Source organism: Lepidochelys kempii, chromosome 4 (genome assembly GCF_965140265.1).
Source record: "Lepidochelys kempii isolate rLepKem1 chromosome 4, rLepKem1.hap2, whole genome shotgun sequence".
NCBI lineage: Eukaryota > Metazoa > Chordata > Testudines > Cheloniidae > Lepidochelys > Lepidochelys kempii.
The window spans coordinates 96,397,764-96,416,373 of NC_133259.1; the positions used below are offsets into that span (position 1 = coordinate 96,397,764).

At 44.5% G+C, this 18,610-nt stretch overlaps 2 protein-coding genes across 7 annotated transcripts in view; one reads left to right on the top strand and one right to left on the bottom strand.

The window, feature by feature from the left end:
• Positions 1-11,641, bottom strand: part of N4BP2 (NEDD4 binding protein 2) — a 111,764-nt gene extending 100,123 nt beyond the window's left edge. Inside the window, exons 1-2 of the mRNA XM_073342224.1 lie at positions 11,541-11,641; positions 4,384-4,496 (exon numbers count right to left, since the gene is read on the bottom strand). The gene's annotated coding sequence lies outside the window, so the exon portion shown is untranslated. The remainder of the gene's footprint in view (positions 1-4,383; positions 4,497-11,540) is intronic.
• Positions 11,642-11,743: 102 nt separating this feature from the next.
• PDS5A (PDS5 cohesin associated factor A) overlaps positions 11,744-18,610 on the top strand; it is a 165,325-nt gene continuing 158,458 nt past the window's right edge. The window contains exons 1-2 of one of the 6 annotated variants that reach the window (XM_073342246.1): positions 11,744-12,078; positions 12,851-13,021. In XM_073342246.1, coding sequence (XP_073198347.1) covers positions 12,052-12,078; positions 12,851-13,021 — 198 coding nt within the window. In that variant the 5' untranslated portion in view covers positions 11,744-12,051. The other 5 variants (XM_073342241.1, XM_073342245.1, XM_073342242.1 and 2 more) reach the window with 5 other exon arrangements.

Sequence of the window (18,610 nt, forward strand, 5' to 3'; positions counted from 1 at the left end):
TTTTGGTTTTGTTTTAATCTTTCAATAAATAAAATACTCTAAGGTCTAGTGGTTCTCAACTACAGATACCTCAAACCTGTTACTTCTGATATGCTGACTTCTATACTCACTCTAGCAGTGGTCTCCAATCTTTTCATGCCCAAGATCACTTTTTGAATTTAAGGGCAACCCAGGATCTACCCCGTCCCTTTCCCAAAGTCCTGCCCCACTCACTGCATTCCCCACTCTTTCTGACACATGCTCTCCCCCACCCTCACTCACTTTCACTGGGCTGGGATAGGGGTTTGGGAGGGGGTGTGGGCTCTGGGCTGGGGCTGAGGGCTTCACAGTGTGGGAGGGGACTCTGGGCTGATCCTGGGGCAGGAAGGGGTAAGGGGTACAAGCTCTGGGAGGGAGTTTGGGTGCAGGAGGGGACTCTAGACTGGGGCAGAGTGTTGGGGAGGGGGGATGCAGGCTCTTGGGGAGGGGGGTCAGGGCTGGGGCAGGGGTTTGGGGTGTAAGGGGGGGTGCGGGTGCTGGCTCTGGGAGGGGGGGCAGGGCTGGAGTTAAGGGGGCTTGGGGTGGGAGTGTGGCCTCCCGCTGCGAGCATTTACCTCCAGTGGCTCCCAGTCGGCGGTGAAGCATGGCTGCTACTAAGGTAGGCTCCCTGCCACTCAGGCCACTCCCTGCCACTCCTGGAAAGTGCCAACATGCCCCTGTGGCCCCTGGTTGGAGGGGGGGGGCAAGCAAGCAAGCCAGCACGTGGCTCCATGTGCTGCCCCTCTCTGAAAGCACTGTCCCCCACAGCTTCCAATGGGAGCTGTGGTGGTGGTGGTTACAGGCAGGAGCATTGTGCGGTGCGAGACCCCCACCTCCCCCAAACCCAGGCCACTTCTGGGTGTGGCATGGGGCCAGTGCAGGCAGGGAGTCTGTCTTAGTGGCACCCCTGTTGCGTAGCCGGAGATTGCGATTGACCAGGAGATCCTCCAGGATCGACCAGTTAGTGACCACTGCACTACAGTATATAAAATAAATCAAATGTTAATTATGTGAGTGGCTCTCAACTTGAAAAGATAGACATATTCCATTGTATTACATTTTGTTTAATCTTTAGTTCCAGTTTGCACTGAGAGTCTCCTGTATGAGTGCCAGAATAGTTCCCTGACATAACACATCCACAAATGAAGTTCAAATGTGAGCTAAAAGCTACTATTTACCATATAATATGGGATAAATTTGTCCTTCAAGCTATACCATGGAAAAGTCAAAATATTATTCTACAGATCAAAAGAAACCTGATCCCCTCAAGTTTTCTGTTAAGTGCCTGCCCCTTTGCTCCAGAATAGTTTGGCATTTATTAGGCCTGTCGATTAATCAGTTTTTTTTTTTTTAATTTAATCACATGAGTTAACTGTGATTATATATTTTGGAGACTTTACTTTTGTCATGGCAATGTGTATTTTGTCTCTCTTTCCCCCACCCTCTCTGTGACTCTCCCCTTATCTGAGTGTGATTAGCAACTGCAAAAACAGTGTGGCAGGGAGGATTACCTGGGTCCTCCCAGTCAACTTCACTCTGCCCATTCTGCCACTTGGTGCTATAGATAAAGCAGAGCATTAGTTCTACCAAGAGAGGTCTTTTGCTGGCCAACCTGATTGGGTTATTATGACTTGTTCACCCCTGCTGACGGACATCTCACTAGGGTCAGGCCTATGCTGCTGCTACTACTACTTACATTAGTGTAACTTCTGTTGCTTAGGGGGGTGGCTTATTCACACCCCTGAACAATGTAAGTTATGCCAGAGTAAGTACCAGTGTTCTTCTCCTGCTGACATAGTGGAGGTGAGTTTATTATGCTCACTAGAGAGCTCTCTCCTGTTGGCATAGAGCACCTTCACCAGATGCACTACAGTGGTGCAGCTGTACCAATGTAGTGCTTCTAGTGTAGGCTAGCCCTGGGACTATTTATCTCTGAATTACTCTTGTGCATGCTTACTAAAAAAAAATCCAAGAGTGATACTTCAGGCTTGTCTGCACTACAGTTTTGTCAAGTCAGGTTTCATCAACAAAACAGTGGAGGTGTACACACACAAATGCTCCTTCTGCCAACAAAATAAAACCACTTCTGAGAGGCATAGAGCTTTCTGCAACAAAAATTGGCATAGTGTCTGTACTTGGTTTTGTTGCTGTAAATGGCACCCAGGAGGTGTCTCACAATACCCATTCTGACTCTCTGGTCAGCAATTTAAACTCTTCTACCCTATAGCCTGGTAGACAGGCATCTGCCCCTCCCGCTTTAAAGGAATTTTTGAAATTCCACTTCCTGTTTGCTCTGTGTGGCTCCCTCACATCATATTTCCCAGCTGATCATTGCAGCTCCATGCAGCAAATGCTCTTCCACTTGGACAAACTGGAGTTGTTGGATCTGCTGGGTCTGTGGGGAGATGAGGCTATGTAATTCCAGCTCCGCTCCAGCCATAGGAACTTTGTACCTAAGGTCAGATTTCTTGCGGCATCTTGGAGAAGGACCACAAATGGGACTTGCATCAGTGCTGTGCAAAGATAAAGGAGACGAGGCAGGCATGCCAGAACACAAGGGAGGGAAACCATCGCTCTGTTGCTGTGCTGAGGACCTGTCGCTGCTACAAGGAGCTGGATGCCATCCTCTGCAGTGACCCCACCTCCTCTGCCGAGAGAGAGCAGCCAGCAGATTCAACCCCAAGGATAAAGTGGTGGATAAGAAAGGTGAGTTGGAGGATGAGGTGGGACAGGCAACAGGGTCATCCTGTAGCATGGCAAGCCAAGACATCTTAACCCAGGTAGGTTCAAACCAGTCCCAACACCCTGGCTCTGCTGCGCATGATGCAGGAAAGAGCAGCTCTGGTAAGTGCTCATTTTGATTTGGTACAGGTTGGTTACATGAGATAGAGCTGTCCTTTGTTTCATAATATGCTAGAAGTGGGTTAAGGGACAGAAATGTACAAAACTAGCAGTGTTTGCATCTGCTTCCCATTCCCCTGTGCAGCTATGCAGTGGGGTGGAACAGTGTTAATTGACACCAAGATTTCATGGGAATCTTCCAGAGAGATCTCTAGGAAACTTTCCTGGAGGTACCCTCCAATCCTCTGCTGAAGGTTCCTTGGCAGAGCTGCTTTGTTTCTTTCCCCACTGTAGGAAACTTTGCTGTGGAAAAGTGGCACACAGGCAAGAAGCATAGGGACCCAGTCTGAAGCTGCACACATGCAGAAGATAAACCATTGCATCCTTATTTACCCTCAGAAGTGACATCAGCTCCAATGACCCCTCCCCCAACCTCACCCCCGGCCACCTGTAGAAAATGATGGCAGAATTTACAATAGTGTCCCTAGTTGCTTGCAGTGATCCCCCTTTTAAAAAAAAAACCACACACACACACTTAAATCTTTTGCCCCATCGTGAACCTTCCCCACTGCCCCTCCAGGCCAAACTCACCATGGTTTAGGATGCTTGCCAAGGGAGACTGAGAAAGAGGTGTCCAAGGTCAAAATTGGGATATGTATACCATCTATCGCCCCACCACAGTTAGCGAATCCCATTGCTGCAAAGCCATCCACTACTTCACACACGCTTTCCAGAGTCATAGTCCTTCTTAGCAGGATGTGACTAATAACACTGCACACTTGCATGAACACAACCCCCTCAATGGACTTCCCAACTCAAAACTGGCTCACAACTGAGTGGTGGTAGTCTGGAGTTGCCAGCTTCCACACACTTCTCCACTGAGAGGGGAGTGTTCATTTTGGTATTCTTGTGCCGCAGGGCAGGGCAAATTCCACATACATTTCTAGGAAGGTGGCTTTGGGCATCCAAAAGTTCTGCAGCCACTGCTCATCATCCCATACCTGCATAACAGTGCAATCTGACCACTCAGTGCTTATTTCCCAAACTCAATAGCAATGATTCACCATGTACTGCTGCTCCATGAATGCCAAAAGTAATCGTGAAATTATTTCTTTCCATGGCACACAGCAAGGTAGGTGCCACAGATTCCTGTTGGCATTGCAGCTCATTAAATTCTACATGATCAGTGTTCCTAATGCTTACCCAAAGACTGGTGAGCAAAGCTCTTCGTAGGAAAGAAAAAACCTGCTCGGAGATTAAGAACCCCCAGTCCTCCAATGCATATGCTTAACTTTACTCACACAGATAATATCATTGAACTGAATGGAATTAGTGTAGTGGTTAAAATAAAACTTGTGTAATGTTTACATGATTGGAGTCTACAGCATTTCTACTTTTGTCTAAAATTGTGAGATTAAAAATGCTTTTTAAAGGAAAATGAAAGTGTAGTGTAAGCTATTCTAATATCTAACAAAAGAATCACTTAATGTAAACAGTCATATATAATTAAAGGAAATTACTTACAAAAAATAGGATCCTTCAAAGCTATTCAATGAAAGCGGAATGTAGATCAGACTGGACTTCAGTTACACCATGGGTCTGGCTTCACTGACCCAGAAACTGCAGCATCCATTTGACTGAGAAACCAGACATATTCTAAGTTAATGTGCTATTTCTTTATTTTTAATTGGTTAATATTATATGCTACACCAACCAAAACATGCTAAAAACTAGGGCTATCAAGCAATTAAAAAAATTGTGATTAATCACACAAATTGTGTGATTTGTGCTATTAATAGAATACCATTTAAATATTTTTGGATGTTTTCTACATTTTCAAATATATTGATTTCGATTACAACACAGAATACGAAGTGTACAATGCTAACTTTATTTTTGATTACAAATAGATTTGCATTGTAAAACACAAAAGGAATAGCATTTTTCAATTCACCTAATACAAGTACTGTAATGCAAGCTCTTTATCATGAAAGTTGAACTTACAAATGTAGAATTATGCATTCAAAAATAAAACAATTTAAAACTTTAAAGCCTACAAGTCCACTCAGTCCTACTTCAGCCAATCGCTCAGACAAATAAGTTTGGTTACAATTTGTAGGAGATAATGCTACCTGCTTCTTGTCTACAATATCACCTCAAAGTGAGAACAGGCGTTCACATGGCATTGTTATAGCTGGCATTGCAAATATTTATGTGCCAGATGTGCTAAAGATTCATATGTCCCTTCATGCTTCAACCACCAATCCAGAGGACATGCGTCCGTGCTGATGACAGATTCTTCTCAATGACGATCCGAAGCAGAGTGGACCAACGCATGTTCATTTTCATTATCTGAGTCAGATGCCACCAGCAGATGGTTGGTTTCCTTTTTTGGTGGTTCGGGTTCTGTAGTTTCCGCAACTGAGTGTTGCTCTTTAAAGACTTCTGAAAGCATGCTCCACACCTCGTCCCACTCAGATTTTGGATGGCACTTCAGATTCTTAAACCTTGGGTTGAGTGCTGTAGCTATTTTTAGAAATCTCACATTGGTACTTTCCTTGCGTTTTGTCAAATCTGACATGTTCTTAAAACAAACGTGCTGGGTCATCGTCAGACTGCTATAACAAGAAATATATGGCAGAATGCAGGTAAAACAGAACAGGAGACATACAATTCTCCCCTAAAGAGTTCAGTCACAAATTTAATTAAAGCATTTTTTTAACAAGCATTGTTAGCATAGAAGCATGCTCTATGGAATGGTGGCCAAAGCATGAAAGGGCATACAAATGTTTAGCGTATCTGGCACATAAATACCTTGCAACGCCAGCTACAAAAGTGCCATGCAAATACCTGGTCTCACTTTCAACTTTCAGGTGACGTAAATAAGAAGCAGTCGGCAGTCTCTCCCATAAATGTAAACAAATGTGTTTTGTCTTAGCAATTGGTTGAACAAGAAGTAGAACTTAGTGGCCTTGTAGGCTCTAAAGATTTGTTTTGTTTTTGAGTGCAGTTATGTAGCAAAAAAAATCTACTTTTGTAAGTTACACTGTCACGATAAAGAGACTGCACTACAGTACTTGAATGAGGTAAATTGAAAAATACTATTTCTTTATCATTAGTACGGTGCAAATATTTGTAATAAAAAAATCGAGCACTGTACATTTTGTATTATTCTGTTGCAATAGAAATCAATATATTTGAAAATATAGAAAAACATCCAAAATATTTAATAAATTTCAATTGGTATTCTATTGTTTAACTGTGATTAATGGAAATTAATTTTTTGAGTTAATTGCATGTTAACTGATTGACAGTCCTACTAAAAATATAACTTTCCCTAACATCTTAAAGTCCCTAATTTCTCCTCCCCCCTCCCCCCTCCATACCCTTTCTCTAGACATGCAAGGGTGAGATACGTCACACTGAAATAAATGCGGGTTGGATGAGGCCCTCAGGGGAAAGAGCTGTAGCTTGGGCCCCTGATTCAGATCTCATGCAGGTTTTACACTGCTGTATCTCTATGGATGTCAATGGAGTTACTCCTGGTTTACGTTAGAGTAAAGGACCTTGGGTCACTGACTTCTAAGTCCTGCTCTACATTCTCTCATCATTTTAGCAAATAGTATGCACAAGAGAGTACAAATGAAACCCATGGGGGAAGAAAGGCAAAGACAAGAGCAGACACACAAAGACAGAGAAGAAGTTGAGACAAAGGTGGATGGAAAAGGAAGAGAAACAAAGGGCAGAAATAGCAGTGGTCCTAAAGGGAAGCATGTTTTCTCCACTAATTGATGCTAAATTAATCAATATTAAAGTTTTTATTTACTACAGAAAGGCCATATTATACCCTTGATCTTGGTACAAACCTCCAATTGAAAACCATGTGAATTCCTGTGGATGGAGCATGTAGTCCTGAATTTATAACCCAGCTCACATTCCATAATTAAAAATGGAGTCCAGCCATCTCCACCAAATGAGTAACACCCTAATCTAGGTACTTATTATACGGCACAAAATCAGTAATCAGAAATCACAATTGTGTCCAAGGTCTGAATCCACAAACAGACTTAGGGTGTTGCAACATCTAACTCTCTAAGTGCTTTGAAAATCACTGGAATCCACAAAGCTTGGGTTAGGTGCTAGGCTCCCTATACATGGGGAGAGAGGTGGCTTAGGATGGGACCCATGAAAGCCAGGACCCTAGGCAGGGAACTGCCTGGGTTAGCCAATGGGAGAAGGCGTCAAGAGGGTTGTGTCCTCTGTGCCTAACTTTGTGAGAGGGGCAAGCCTTAAGTCCATACTGCAGGGAGGTGCCTATCTCTGTTTGGGATCCACATCTGGGAATTCTTCTCCTGGAGTTAGGTGCGTTAAGCCATTCTTGCAAGAAATGCTGGAAGAGGTGGAGGTGGTGGTACCACTACCTCCCTTAACTTTTAGCCAGAGGTCAGAGTACTCTCAGGATGTGGGAGACATGACTTCAATTCCCACTTTCTGTCTGATAAGGGGAGGGAAGAATTTGCACAGTAGTCTTCTGTCTCTCCGGAGAGTCCCCTAGGTACTAGGTTATGAGATTCTGATGGGATTTCTATCTCTCCTGTTGAAGCTGTTCCACTTTGGATAATTAGTCATTGGTAGGGTTACCATATGTGCGTATTTTCCCGGACATGTCCAGCTTTTTGGTTCTTAAATCGCCGTCCAGGAAGAATTTTTAAATATCTAAGAGGTCCAGGATTTTGCCATTATTATTTTTTCCCAAAGAAGAGTTTATCATTTGAGAAAGAAAAAGAATGCTGATCACTCGGGAGAGTGCCCGCTTTTCCCCCCTAGCTCACAGCGCTTACACCGTGAAACGGTTGTTTCACATGGCTAGGAGGGAGGCAGGAGGAGGGGGAATGCAGCAAGCTCAGGGGAGGAGGCAGGGCTGGGATTTGGCAAAGGGGTCCAATGGGTCAGGGAGGGGGCAGAGTTGGGGCAGGGACTTCAGGGAAGGGGTTGGAATGGGGTCGGGGCAGGGGTGGAGTTGGGGCGGGACCGGGGGGGGATGTGAGCAAATATCCCCCGACCTGTGGAGTGTCCTCTTCTTTTTTTTTTTTTTTTTTTTTTGAATGTTCAAATAGGGTAACCTTAATCATTGGAGCAGGGGGATTGGACCTGGGGCTCCCTCCTCCCAGGTGAATGTTCTAACCAGAAGTCTCTAAAGATATTCACTCTTTTTCTGATCCAGTAACTATTTAAGTATTCATACAAAGTGGAACTTCAGCTGGAGAGATTGAGACCCCCACCGCACAGTATTCTAAATCTCAGTGGTTAGGGTGCTCTCCTGAGAAGCAGACTCCTGTTCAAACCCTGCCTCATCAGATTGTGTGTCTTGGATCTGGGCCCAAAAACTTGGTTTCATTCTGCCTTCCATGCTTATAACAATCCCCTAATTAATGTTCATCACCGTGACTCTCTCCTCTTTCCAATTTAAAACCAACTCATTCCAGAAATCCATCCTTCTGTAATGTATTTCCCACACCAATAATATCTCCTTTCTCCCCTTTACCTACACTGTTGTCTCTTATCTTTGTTTACGCTCTCTGGACATGATCCACTGAAGAGAAAATGGGAGTTGAGGCCTCACAGAAAGTGCTCAGCATCTTGAAATATCAGACCCTAAGTTTATAAAATCTTAAGATGGAATCTGTCTCACTCTGTTTTGTAAAGGTCAAATAGGCTAAAACAACAAACCAGACACCAGTGGCTGCAATTAAACCTTCCAACAGGGTCCTGGACTTCTCACATCCAGAGGCACCACAAATCAGTCATCTGAAGACTTTGTGTTTTCACATTTTGAAAATTCCATGTGTATATTCCTCCAAGTTAATGGTAAGTTAAGTTGTCATTCATGTACCTAAATGTATTTTTCAGCTATTTTAATTTTATGCATCAGAAAACAGGTTTTTAAATTAGAAGTTTCTTTGTTTTGTCTCTAAATTGGATGGCAGACATACTGCTGTGCAGCTTATACTCTGATGTTTGTTAGCATCTCCTTTAACTGAATCTGATATCAGAACCTCAATCACTCTGTTCTAGCCCTGTCAGAATTTTAGATAATGCAGAAGTATGCCCCACGCTATCGTTTTGAGGAGAGGTCGAAGATTGTTCAACTGTCCTGTGGTTAAAGAATTTGAACCTCCCACTGTCCTAGGAACTTGAATGAGCACATTTTTTCTGGGATTTATTAAAAATAACCATTATCAGATAGTATGCAGGATAGTCCACTTTCTACTTATCTTTTTCTGTACTAGATCTGGGACCTTCAGTGTTCCACTCAAAACTTGAAAGCCTGAGAATAAATCTCTCTCTCCAAATATTACTCCCTATCTGATGATTCTTGGGTTACAAATTGCTTGCTCTCATTTCACTACACATCTAAAGCCTACTGTAGGATTTGGGGGGCCTTTACATTAAGGTCAAGAGTGCCCAACCTGAGGGCTGGACTATTTGTCAAAGCTAAACCAAACTTTGATAAAATGAAGCAGAGAGTAGTTGACTGTTTTCCTTCATACAGATATGCAACCTTTTATTGTATATTTTAGCTTCAGAGACTACATATGTACCAGCATGCAATGCTCTATCTTGTTCTTCAGCAGAAGAGAAGGGCAGCTAGCTTGTATTAATGCCTTTTGTTCACTCTTAATTTAGACAAAACCAAGCTCTAGGAACTCTGGCCTAACTTTTGACCCTTCTCACTATCTCATGTGATCTGTCAAATCAATGTTTCTTGGTAAAGATGGGTCAGTTACTGTGGAAAAACTTATAACCACAGGCACCTGTGACTTCTTACTTGCCTGCCATGTTGGCTCTGAAGGGATTAAAGTAGAACTAGAGGCTTAGCAAAGGAATATCTTAATCACATAACTTTACTCTCAAACACCTGAGTTACAGATCTTTGAAAACAAGTCTTAGGTTGTCCCCTAGTCTGATCGCACTGCTTTTTCCAATTCAGAAATTTGTCAGCAATTCAGATTAGACAGAGTGTTTTCTGAGAACCCTTCTTACATGGGGTGAGGGTTGTGCCCCTTTAACCCCTGCCTGCGCAGAGCAGCCTGTTCTTAAGTAGACCTCTGTTTCTCTGCCATGTACTCCATAGAGAATCTCCAGCCCCACTCCAGTTTTGCTTGCCTTGCCCCACCCCACGTGTAGGACACTGAATAAAAAAAGTCCTTTATTCCATAAGGATTGCAGGGTTGTCTGCTTCTTAGTGATAGGCCTTCAACAAAATGTCAAGAACCTTTGCCTGGAAGGACAGCAGTCTGAGAACTGGGATAGTTTAGACATGTTCAGTACACAGTACAAAATGGAATTCATAATTTGACAAAGACATATCTCATTCTGTCACAGACCTAACCGTGTTCAATTTCTAGGAAACAATAGATGAAAGACTATTAAACAGCTATGATTTTTGCATGTAAGGGCCTTCCTGAGCTCATTCACAAGTTCTCATTCTCTCTGTATATTCAAGATCCTCCTGAAGCCCTTCATTTGTGGTGTTAGCTGAGAAACTTGCTAGCTGACAATATCATGTTTGACAAATAACTTGGCTACACCATGTATTTTATTTTATACATGTGTAGCTGTTGCTCCCCTTCTCCTATCCAATCTGCTCCATAGAATCATAGAATATCAGGGTTGGAAGGGACCTCAGGAGATCATCTAGTCCAACCCCCTGCTCAAAGCAGGACCAATCCCCAATTTTTGCCCCAGATCCTTAAATGGCCCCCTCAAGGATTGAACTCACAACCCTGGGTTTAGCAGGCCAATGCTCAAACCACTGAGCTATCTCTGTTACTTCCCTTATCTATCCTTAGCTTGGAAGTTACTGGGCCAGGGTTCTGGCTTCTTCTCTGATTAGAAAGCAATGGGTGCCACTGGAAATAAATAAAACAGGGGAAAAATCATTGCACTGATCAGAACTTAACAGTAGCAAGAAAAGTTAAAGTCAAAAGCAAACATGAATGTTCAAAAGCTAGTTGAGACCAGAAGGAAAATGCAGCTCAGCAAAATTAACTGAAGCGCACTTCTTTTTAGGGCAGCTTGCAAGGAGAACAGGACAAACTGGGCCACGCAAAGGGTTAACACACCAGGGACGTTGCTAACCGGAGCAGGGGCTAGAATCTTGGGAAGGAGACAGCTGGACTAGCGGGAAGCCGCTAGGCCCACTCCAGGAAGCCAGGTAGCACCTGCGCACGGCGAAGCTGGCAGTGAGCGGCCCAGCCCAGCCGCTCAGAGCAGAGCTAGAAGGCAAAGGGATTTTCCTGACTCGCGCGGAGGGGGCGCTCCGCCTCAGCAGGATTCCCCCGGGTTTCCTCTTCTGTTCCCAGCTCGCCCTGCTGACCCGCCGCGCGGTTACCCCGTAAGCCTCGGGGGCAGCTCCGGCCCGCTGGAGCCGGCAGTGCCCGAGCAAGGGGTTCCCTCCCGCCCGCCTGCCTGTCACACTCGCCTAAGAGCAGCCCAGCCAGCGGGCGCGGGGGAGACACGGGCAGGACCCTCGCCGCACCCGGTGTGTGCCGGGTGCGTGCCCTCGCCCCGGGGCTCCAGGGGAAGGGGGGCTGGTGCCTGTGGCCCTGACACCCCGACAGTGCTCAAGCTGCTATGCAGGGGACACGGCGGTGAGCCGTCCCTGGCTACCTCCTCACCCGGCGGGATAGGCCAGCCCCTGCCGCCAGCCGGCTCGGGACCGCTGCTGGTTTTGGCGCCAAGCGGGAGGCGGCGCTGTTGCGGCCGTGCCGGGTACTGCCTGCCCCGCCGCCGCCGCCCTGCCGAGCTGGGCACAAGGCGCGAGGGAGACGAGCCGGGGCGCGGGCTCTACTGCCAGGCTGGGGCGGGGGGGATCCCGGCTGGGCGGCGCTGCTGGGCCAGGCCCCGGGGGGCGGGGGAGAAGAGTAGCGCGGAGCCTCCTCCTGGGCTGTTCTTCCCCGGCCGGACGGAGAGCGGCACTGTGTCCCCGCGGCGCGGCGCACGCTCCGCCTAAGCCGCCCCCTCTCACCCCCGCTCCTGCCGCCGCCGAGCAACCTCCTCCCCCCACCGCTCCCCGGGCAGGAGCCGCCGCCGCACCGCGAAGCAAGGAGGCAGCGGGAGCAGCCAGGGCGCCAGTCGACCGGCGGTGGCGGAGCAGCAGCAGCACCCACCCGGCACGGAGGCTACTCAATGCTGCACCTTCCGGAGCTGCATGAGGTAAAGGCGGCTCCGGGTCCCGCTTCCCTCCTCCCAGCCCCGCGGCAGCACTGGGGGAGGGGGGCTCTTTGTAGGCTTCGCAGAGCTAGTTGGGTGAGGGGCTCCGGGGCGGGGAGGGGGCGCTGGGGCTGAGGACACTTGAAGTTGAAGGAACAAATGTAAAGTGGAGAGTGGCCTGGTCCCCTCCCGGGGGGGCTGCCCCCCTTTCCGGGGGGAGGTAGGGGCCAGGTGTGGGGCTCAGCACTTAGCTGCGCGGTGCTGGCTGGCCGGCAGCGGGGTTTTGTTTGGGATCCCAGCCACCTCCTTCCTTCCCCCCCTCCTGTTGGTCTCTTTGCCTCCTGATAGTTTTGAGGCCTAACTGCTTAGGCCTCGTCTCCCAGCTCTGGGGCTTCTGTGACGGTCCTAGAGATCCGTTGGGGCCAGGATTTGGCCCACCCCGACCCCCCTTGGGCTATAATGGACTTTAAACTTGGGGCATCCTTTGATCTGGGTTAAAATTTCATTGTAAAATATGAGGCTGCAAACTAATAATGTTGGGCTGGAGAAGCCCCGCACTGAAAGGAGGCGCTGGAAGAGGCTGGAAAGGCAGGAGTTTGGGGGAGAGAGGTGGCTTTGTGAGGGGCGTCAGTGAAGCCCTCCCCGAGGGCTGGGGCTGCAGGATTTTTGCTCTCCTGATGTTTAGTGGGGCCTTCTGTGAATTGAGGTTTAGAAATGGAAAAAGAGGGCTGAAAGTCGTCTCTGTTCCGCTGAACTTTTGTTTTCTGACCGATAGAGGCCGGTAGAGGACTGTGGAGAAGGAAAGTTTATAACCAGTGGCACCAGGATGGACTTTCCTGCTACCCAACCAAAACCTCCTGCCGATGGCAAGATCATCTACTATCCTCCCGGAGTAAAGGAGATCACAGACAAAATTACTAACGATGAGGTGGTCAAACGGTTGAAGGTAAGTGTCTCTTCTCCTCACCTCTCAGCATTTGCCCCTTTAAGCACTACGCAAACTAAACAAACATTTTCATCTCTGCCTTGGGAGTTCCAGAGTTTTTTGATGTAGTTGAGATGCATACCACTTACTTTCAAATCCTCCTGACAAAATATATATTATTTCTTTTTCAAAGGTCTGTGATTTACTCTTGTCAGTTTGGTATTATATTGCTATGTCTGCTTTTATATATTCACCTAAAGTGGTAAGGGGTTGAATCATCAGTGTTCTAATTTGTGTGTTTTTGTAAACTAATATTTTAATATGGCATGAAATAAATTAAACTACCCGCAAGGGGTCAGAAGTGGAATTGTAAATATTAATTACAGGAAGCTAAAATTGTTTTTAAGTATGACGATTATTGAGAGTTCCAGGGGTTTGAAAGGTTTCAGAGTAGCAGCTGTGTTAGTCTGTGTTCGCAAAAAGAAAAGGAGTCCTTGTGACACCTTAGAGACTAACATTTATTTGAGCACAAGCTTTCGTGAGCTACAGCTCACTTCATCAGATGCATTCAGTGGAAAAAAAGGGGTTTGAAAGATGTCATAGTCCAAGCACAGCACGATGGGAGTTGATTATATTACACACAAGTAATTGTAGTTTAGAAAGCTGGCTATTATTGATTATAAAGTTACTTGTCATTAATTTATAGCACATGATACAAACACAGAAGCTGCATTTCTAGAGTTTCACAACTAGACTTATTCTTCTTTGTGCACCGACTGCTGCTAAATTATATAAAGATTATAACATTTTGTGTTTAGACTATTCAGGGCTTGTCTACACTTGAGGGTTAATTCAGATTATGGTAGCGTGTGGATTTAGAGTGAAATAGCTGTTGTGGAATAATTTCATGTGTAGATAAGCCCATAGTGTAAATAAAGTCACACAGTTGTTAAACTTTCATAAGTAAGAGGGATTGTCACAGGTATTTTTCTCTCCTTTTTTTGGTTTGTTTTTGTTTTGTGGACTCTGACGTTTACAGAAGGCTTTAAATCAATTTTTTTCCAGTGCAGAACATACAAATTTGCCTTGTTAACTTCCATGCCATGGCATATTATTTTTAAATATATGCTGAAAATAGAGGATAAAGTCAGGTATTGATTAAATATCAGGGTCACTCAATTGATAGTATTGTAGTCTTTGGGCCAGAAAGTTGAAGATTCAAGTCTTAAACCAGGATTTGGGTCTATGCTCAGGATGGTATACTATGTAGTACTAGGTTTCAGAGTAACAGCCGTGTTAGTCTGTATTCGCAAAAAGAAAAGGAGTACTTGTGGCACCTTAGAGACTAACCAATTTATTTGAGCATGAGCTTTCACCCTGACCACACCACACGATCCATCGTCTACAGCCAAGCTCTGCGATACAACCGCATTTGCTCCAACCCCTCAGACAGAGACAAACACCTACAAGATCTCTGTCAAGCTTTCTTACAACTACAATACCCACCTGCAGAAGTAAAGAAACAGATTGATAGAGCCAGAAGAGTTCCCAGAAGTTACCTACTACAGGACAGGCCTAACAAAGAAAATAACAGAACGCCACTAGCCGTCACCTTCAGCCCCCAACTAAAACCCCTCCAACGCATTATTAAGGATCTACAATCTATCCTAAAGGATGACCCAACACTCTCACAAATCTTGGGAGACAGGCCAGTCCTTGCCTACAGACAGCCCCGCAACCTGAAGCAAATACTCACCAACAACCACATACCACACAACAGAACCACTAACCCAGGAACTTATCCTTGCAACAAAGCCCGTTGCCAATTGTGACCACATATCTATTCAGGGGACACCATCACAGGGCCTAATAACATCAGCCACACTATCAGAGGCTCGTTCACCTGCATATCCACCAATGTGATCTATGCCATCATGTGCCAGCAATGCCCCTCTGCCATGTACATTGGTCAAACTGGACAGTCTCTACGTAAAAGAATAAATGGACACAAATCAGATGTCAAGAATTATAACATTCATAAACCAGTCGGAGAACACTTCAATCTCTCTGGTCACGCAATCACAGACATGAAGGTCGCTATCTTAAAACAAAAAAACTTCAAATCCAGACTCCAGCGAGAAACTGCTGAATTGGAATTCATTTGCAAATTGGATACTATTAATTTAGGCTTAAATAGAGACTTGGAGTGGCTAAGTCATTATGCAAGGTAGCCTATTTCCTCTTGTTTTTTCCTACTCCCCCCCCCCCCCAGATGGTTCTGGTTTAACTTGGTTTTAAACTTGGAGAGTGGTCAGTTTGGATGAGCTATTACCAGCAGGAGAGTGAGTTTGTGTGTGTATGAGGATGGGGGGGGTGTGTAAGAAAACCTGGATTTGTGCAGGAAATAGCCCAACTTGATTATCATGCACATTGTGTAAAGAGTTGTCACTTTGGATGGGCTATCACCAGCAGGAGAGTGAATTTGTGTGGGGGGGGTGGAGGGTGAGAAAACCTGGATTTGTGCTGGAAATGGCCCAACCTGATGATCACTTTAGATAAGCTATTACCAGCAGGACAGTGGGGTGGGAGGAGGTATTGTTTCATATTCTCTGTGTATATATAAAGTCTGCTGCAGTTTCCACGGTATGCATCCGATGAAGTGAGCTGTAGCTCACGAAAGCTCATGCTCAAATAAATTGGTTAGTCTCTAAGGTGCCACAAGTACTCCTTTTCTTTTTATGTAGTACTAGGAGGTTTCTGGCTGTCTAATCTGATTATGTGGCTCCCATCACTGTGGTAGCTGGGTGTCTCACAAGTATTGAAAAATAGAACTAACAAATTATTCTTTAATCCTGTAAAAGAAGTAACTTGATTAGTTTTATAGTTGATGTGAAAAAATGTTCCTGTGTATTTAAAAAATGTATTTAAGAAATAAGTTTTGCATTTAATTCTGGAAGTGGCAAGGCCTGTGATTATCTCTTGCATAAGTGAGTTCCATAGTGTAGTTCCATCTCATGTGAAAGCTCTATATCTTGCACTCATGAACCTTACCAAAAGTTAACTTTTTTCGTTGTTCCAGTGGAACATAATTATAGGGGTCATGATTGTAGAGGAAATGTCTACGGACTGGCTCTGTCTAACTATTTCCAAAGGACTTTGAATGTTAGGACAGAGATCTTGAACTGGAGTCTATAGAGAATGGGAAGCTAGTGTAGTGTGTGGAGAACATGGGTAAAGTGTTCATAGGTAAAGTGCCATTTCTATACATTCATGACTTCCAGACTTGATATTACAATTATCTAGAACACTGTGGCCAAGTCTATGTCTGATATGACATAATTATCTGGCCATGGATGGAAGAGGGTGTCTTTCTGCCCCTCTCCCCTTCTGTGTAAGAAAGCATGCTCTTTTAAAAACAAACATTAACTTTTAAAAAGTTTGTTTGTAGGTTTTGAAAAAGAAACCTTTACAATTGGGACATAAATTAACCTGACAGTATACCATGAAGCTGAAGTCTCTGTCAGTCTCTGGTGGCTGCCTGTGTGTAAACTAAAGATGCCATGGCTCTCTTTGGAAAAATTAGAGTATAACTTTGTGTTTTGGCCATCTTTAGGCCTGTTCACGCAGTTTTTGATTCTCTACCTGGTGAAAGGCATGGTCAGCTTAACTGGTTACAAATCCATAATTTGATTTGTGTCTGCACAGCTTTCTGCCATCAAAACTGTATTTTGTCATCCAGACCTAGTACTTGTAATAATATGTGTTTGTTTATTATTGCAGCTTGGGGCATTCTGGGAACCTGTCCCATTGTGCGTCATTAGCAGCAGTCTGAGCAAGGATTTTTTTTTTTTTTTTTTAAGTTTTCTTCCCCCACTCCCTCTTTCTGCCTATGCTTATGGGTGGTGAATGAGGCTGATCTGCTGCTTACAGTGTTCAGAATCTGGACAATGTTGTGAGCACTGTATAACGCGAAAAAGAAAGTGATGAGAATTCTAAAATGGCTTGCATCTTCTGGATGATGAAGCGAGGAAGGCCCTCACGGATAGCATAGGCATATGGAATAGAATCAGGCTCTTAATGAATTTCATTGACTTCAATGTGTATTGGAGTAGACCCATAAATTGGTACCCTTGTGACATGGATAAAGTTCATTCTGGATGTCTTAACTTCATGGTTATTGGAGAACTAGTTTTTATTACTAGTGCCATGGTTGGAGGTGTGTCCATACTGCAGAACTGCGTGCCTAATTGGTTAAACTAAACAGTGTGCCATGCTAGATAGCTAGCAGGTGGTGGACAGTTAAGATTCATATGTTAACCATGTACTGTGTGGATGCAAACTGTTTTAAACCAGATATGTCTCTAACTGGTTAAAGACACTAAAAAGGTGCCATATAATTGCCATCTTCATCCCGTTCTGTTCTAAGAACAGGTTCCAAACTTAAGTGAATTATCCCAAATAAAAATGTCAGTTTACCTACACTGTCATTACAGGATCAGTATTTAATTCTTTACATTGTAAAGTGCTTTGGGATAACTTAAGCATGGAAGTTGTTTTATAAGTTCACATTTGGCTCTGTTGTAGATTAACTTATTAAAATAGCTTTTTAAATTGTCCATAGTTAAATAAGAACATAAGAATGGTCATACTGGGTCAGACCAGTGGTCCGTCTAGTCCAGCATCCTGTCTTTTGGCAGTGGTCAGTGCCAGATTGTTCAGAGGGAATGAACAGAACAGTGCAATTATCAAGTGATCCCCTGCTGTCCAATCCCAGCTTCTCACAGGCAGCGGTTTAAGGACACCTGGAGCATAGGGTTGCATCCCTGACTATCTTGGCTGATAGCCATTGATGGATTGTCCTTCATGAATTTATCTAATTTTTTGAGCCCAGTTATAGTTTTGGCTTTCACAACATCCCCTGGTAATAAATTCACAGGTTGACTGGGCATTGTAGGAAGAAGCACTTACGTGTGCTTGTTTTAAACCTGCTGCCTGTTAATTTCATTGGGTGAACCCTGGTTCTTGTGTTATGTGAAGGGGTATAACACTTCCTTATTCACTTTCTCCATACCATTCACGATTATAGCCACGATCATATCTCTCCTTAGTCTTCATTTTTCTAAATTGAACAGTCCCAGTCTTTTTAATCTCTTCTAACATGGAAGCTGCTGCATATCACTAGTACTTTTTGTTGCCTGTCTCTGTTCCTTTTCCAATTCTAATGCATCTGTTTTGGGATGGGGTGACCAGAACTGCATGCAGTATTCAAGGTGTGGGCATACTATGGGTTTATATAGTAGCATTATGATATTTACTGTTTTATCATCTATCCCTTTTTAATGGTACCTAACATTCTTGGCTCTTTTGACTGCTGTTTCTTATTGATGTGTTCAGGGAAGTATCCACTATGGCTCCAAGATTTTTCTTGGGTGGTAACAGCTAATTTAGGTCCCATCATTTGTACTTTTAGATCTAGGATTATTTTTTCCAGTATGCATTACTTTGCACTTATCTGCCATTTTGTTGTCTAGTCACTCCGTTTTGTGAGATTCCTTTGTAACTCCTCGCAGTCAGCTTTGGACTTAACTATATTAAGCAATTTTGTATCAT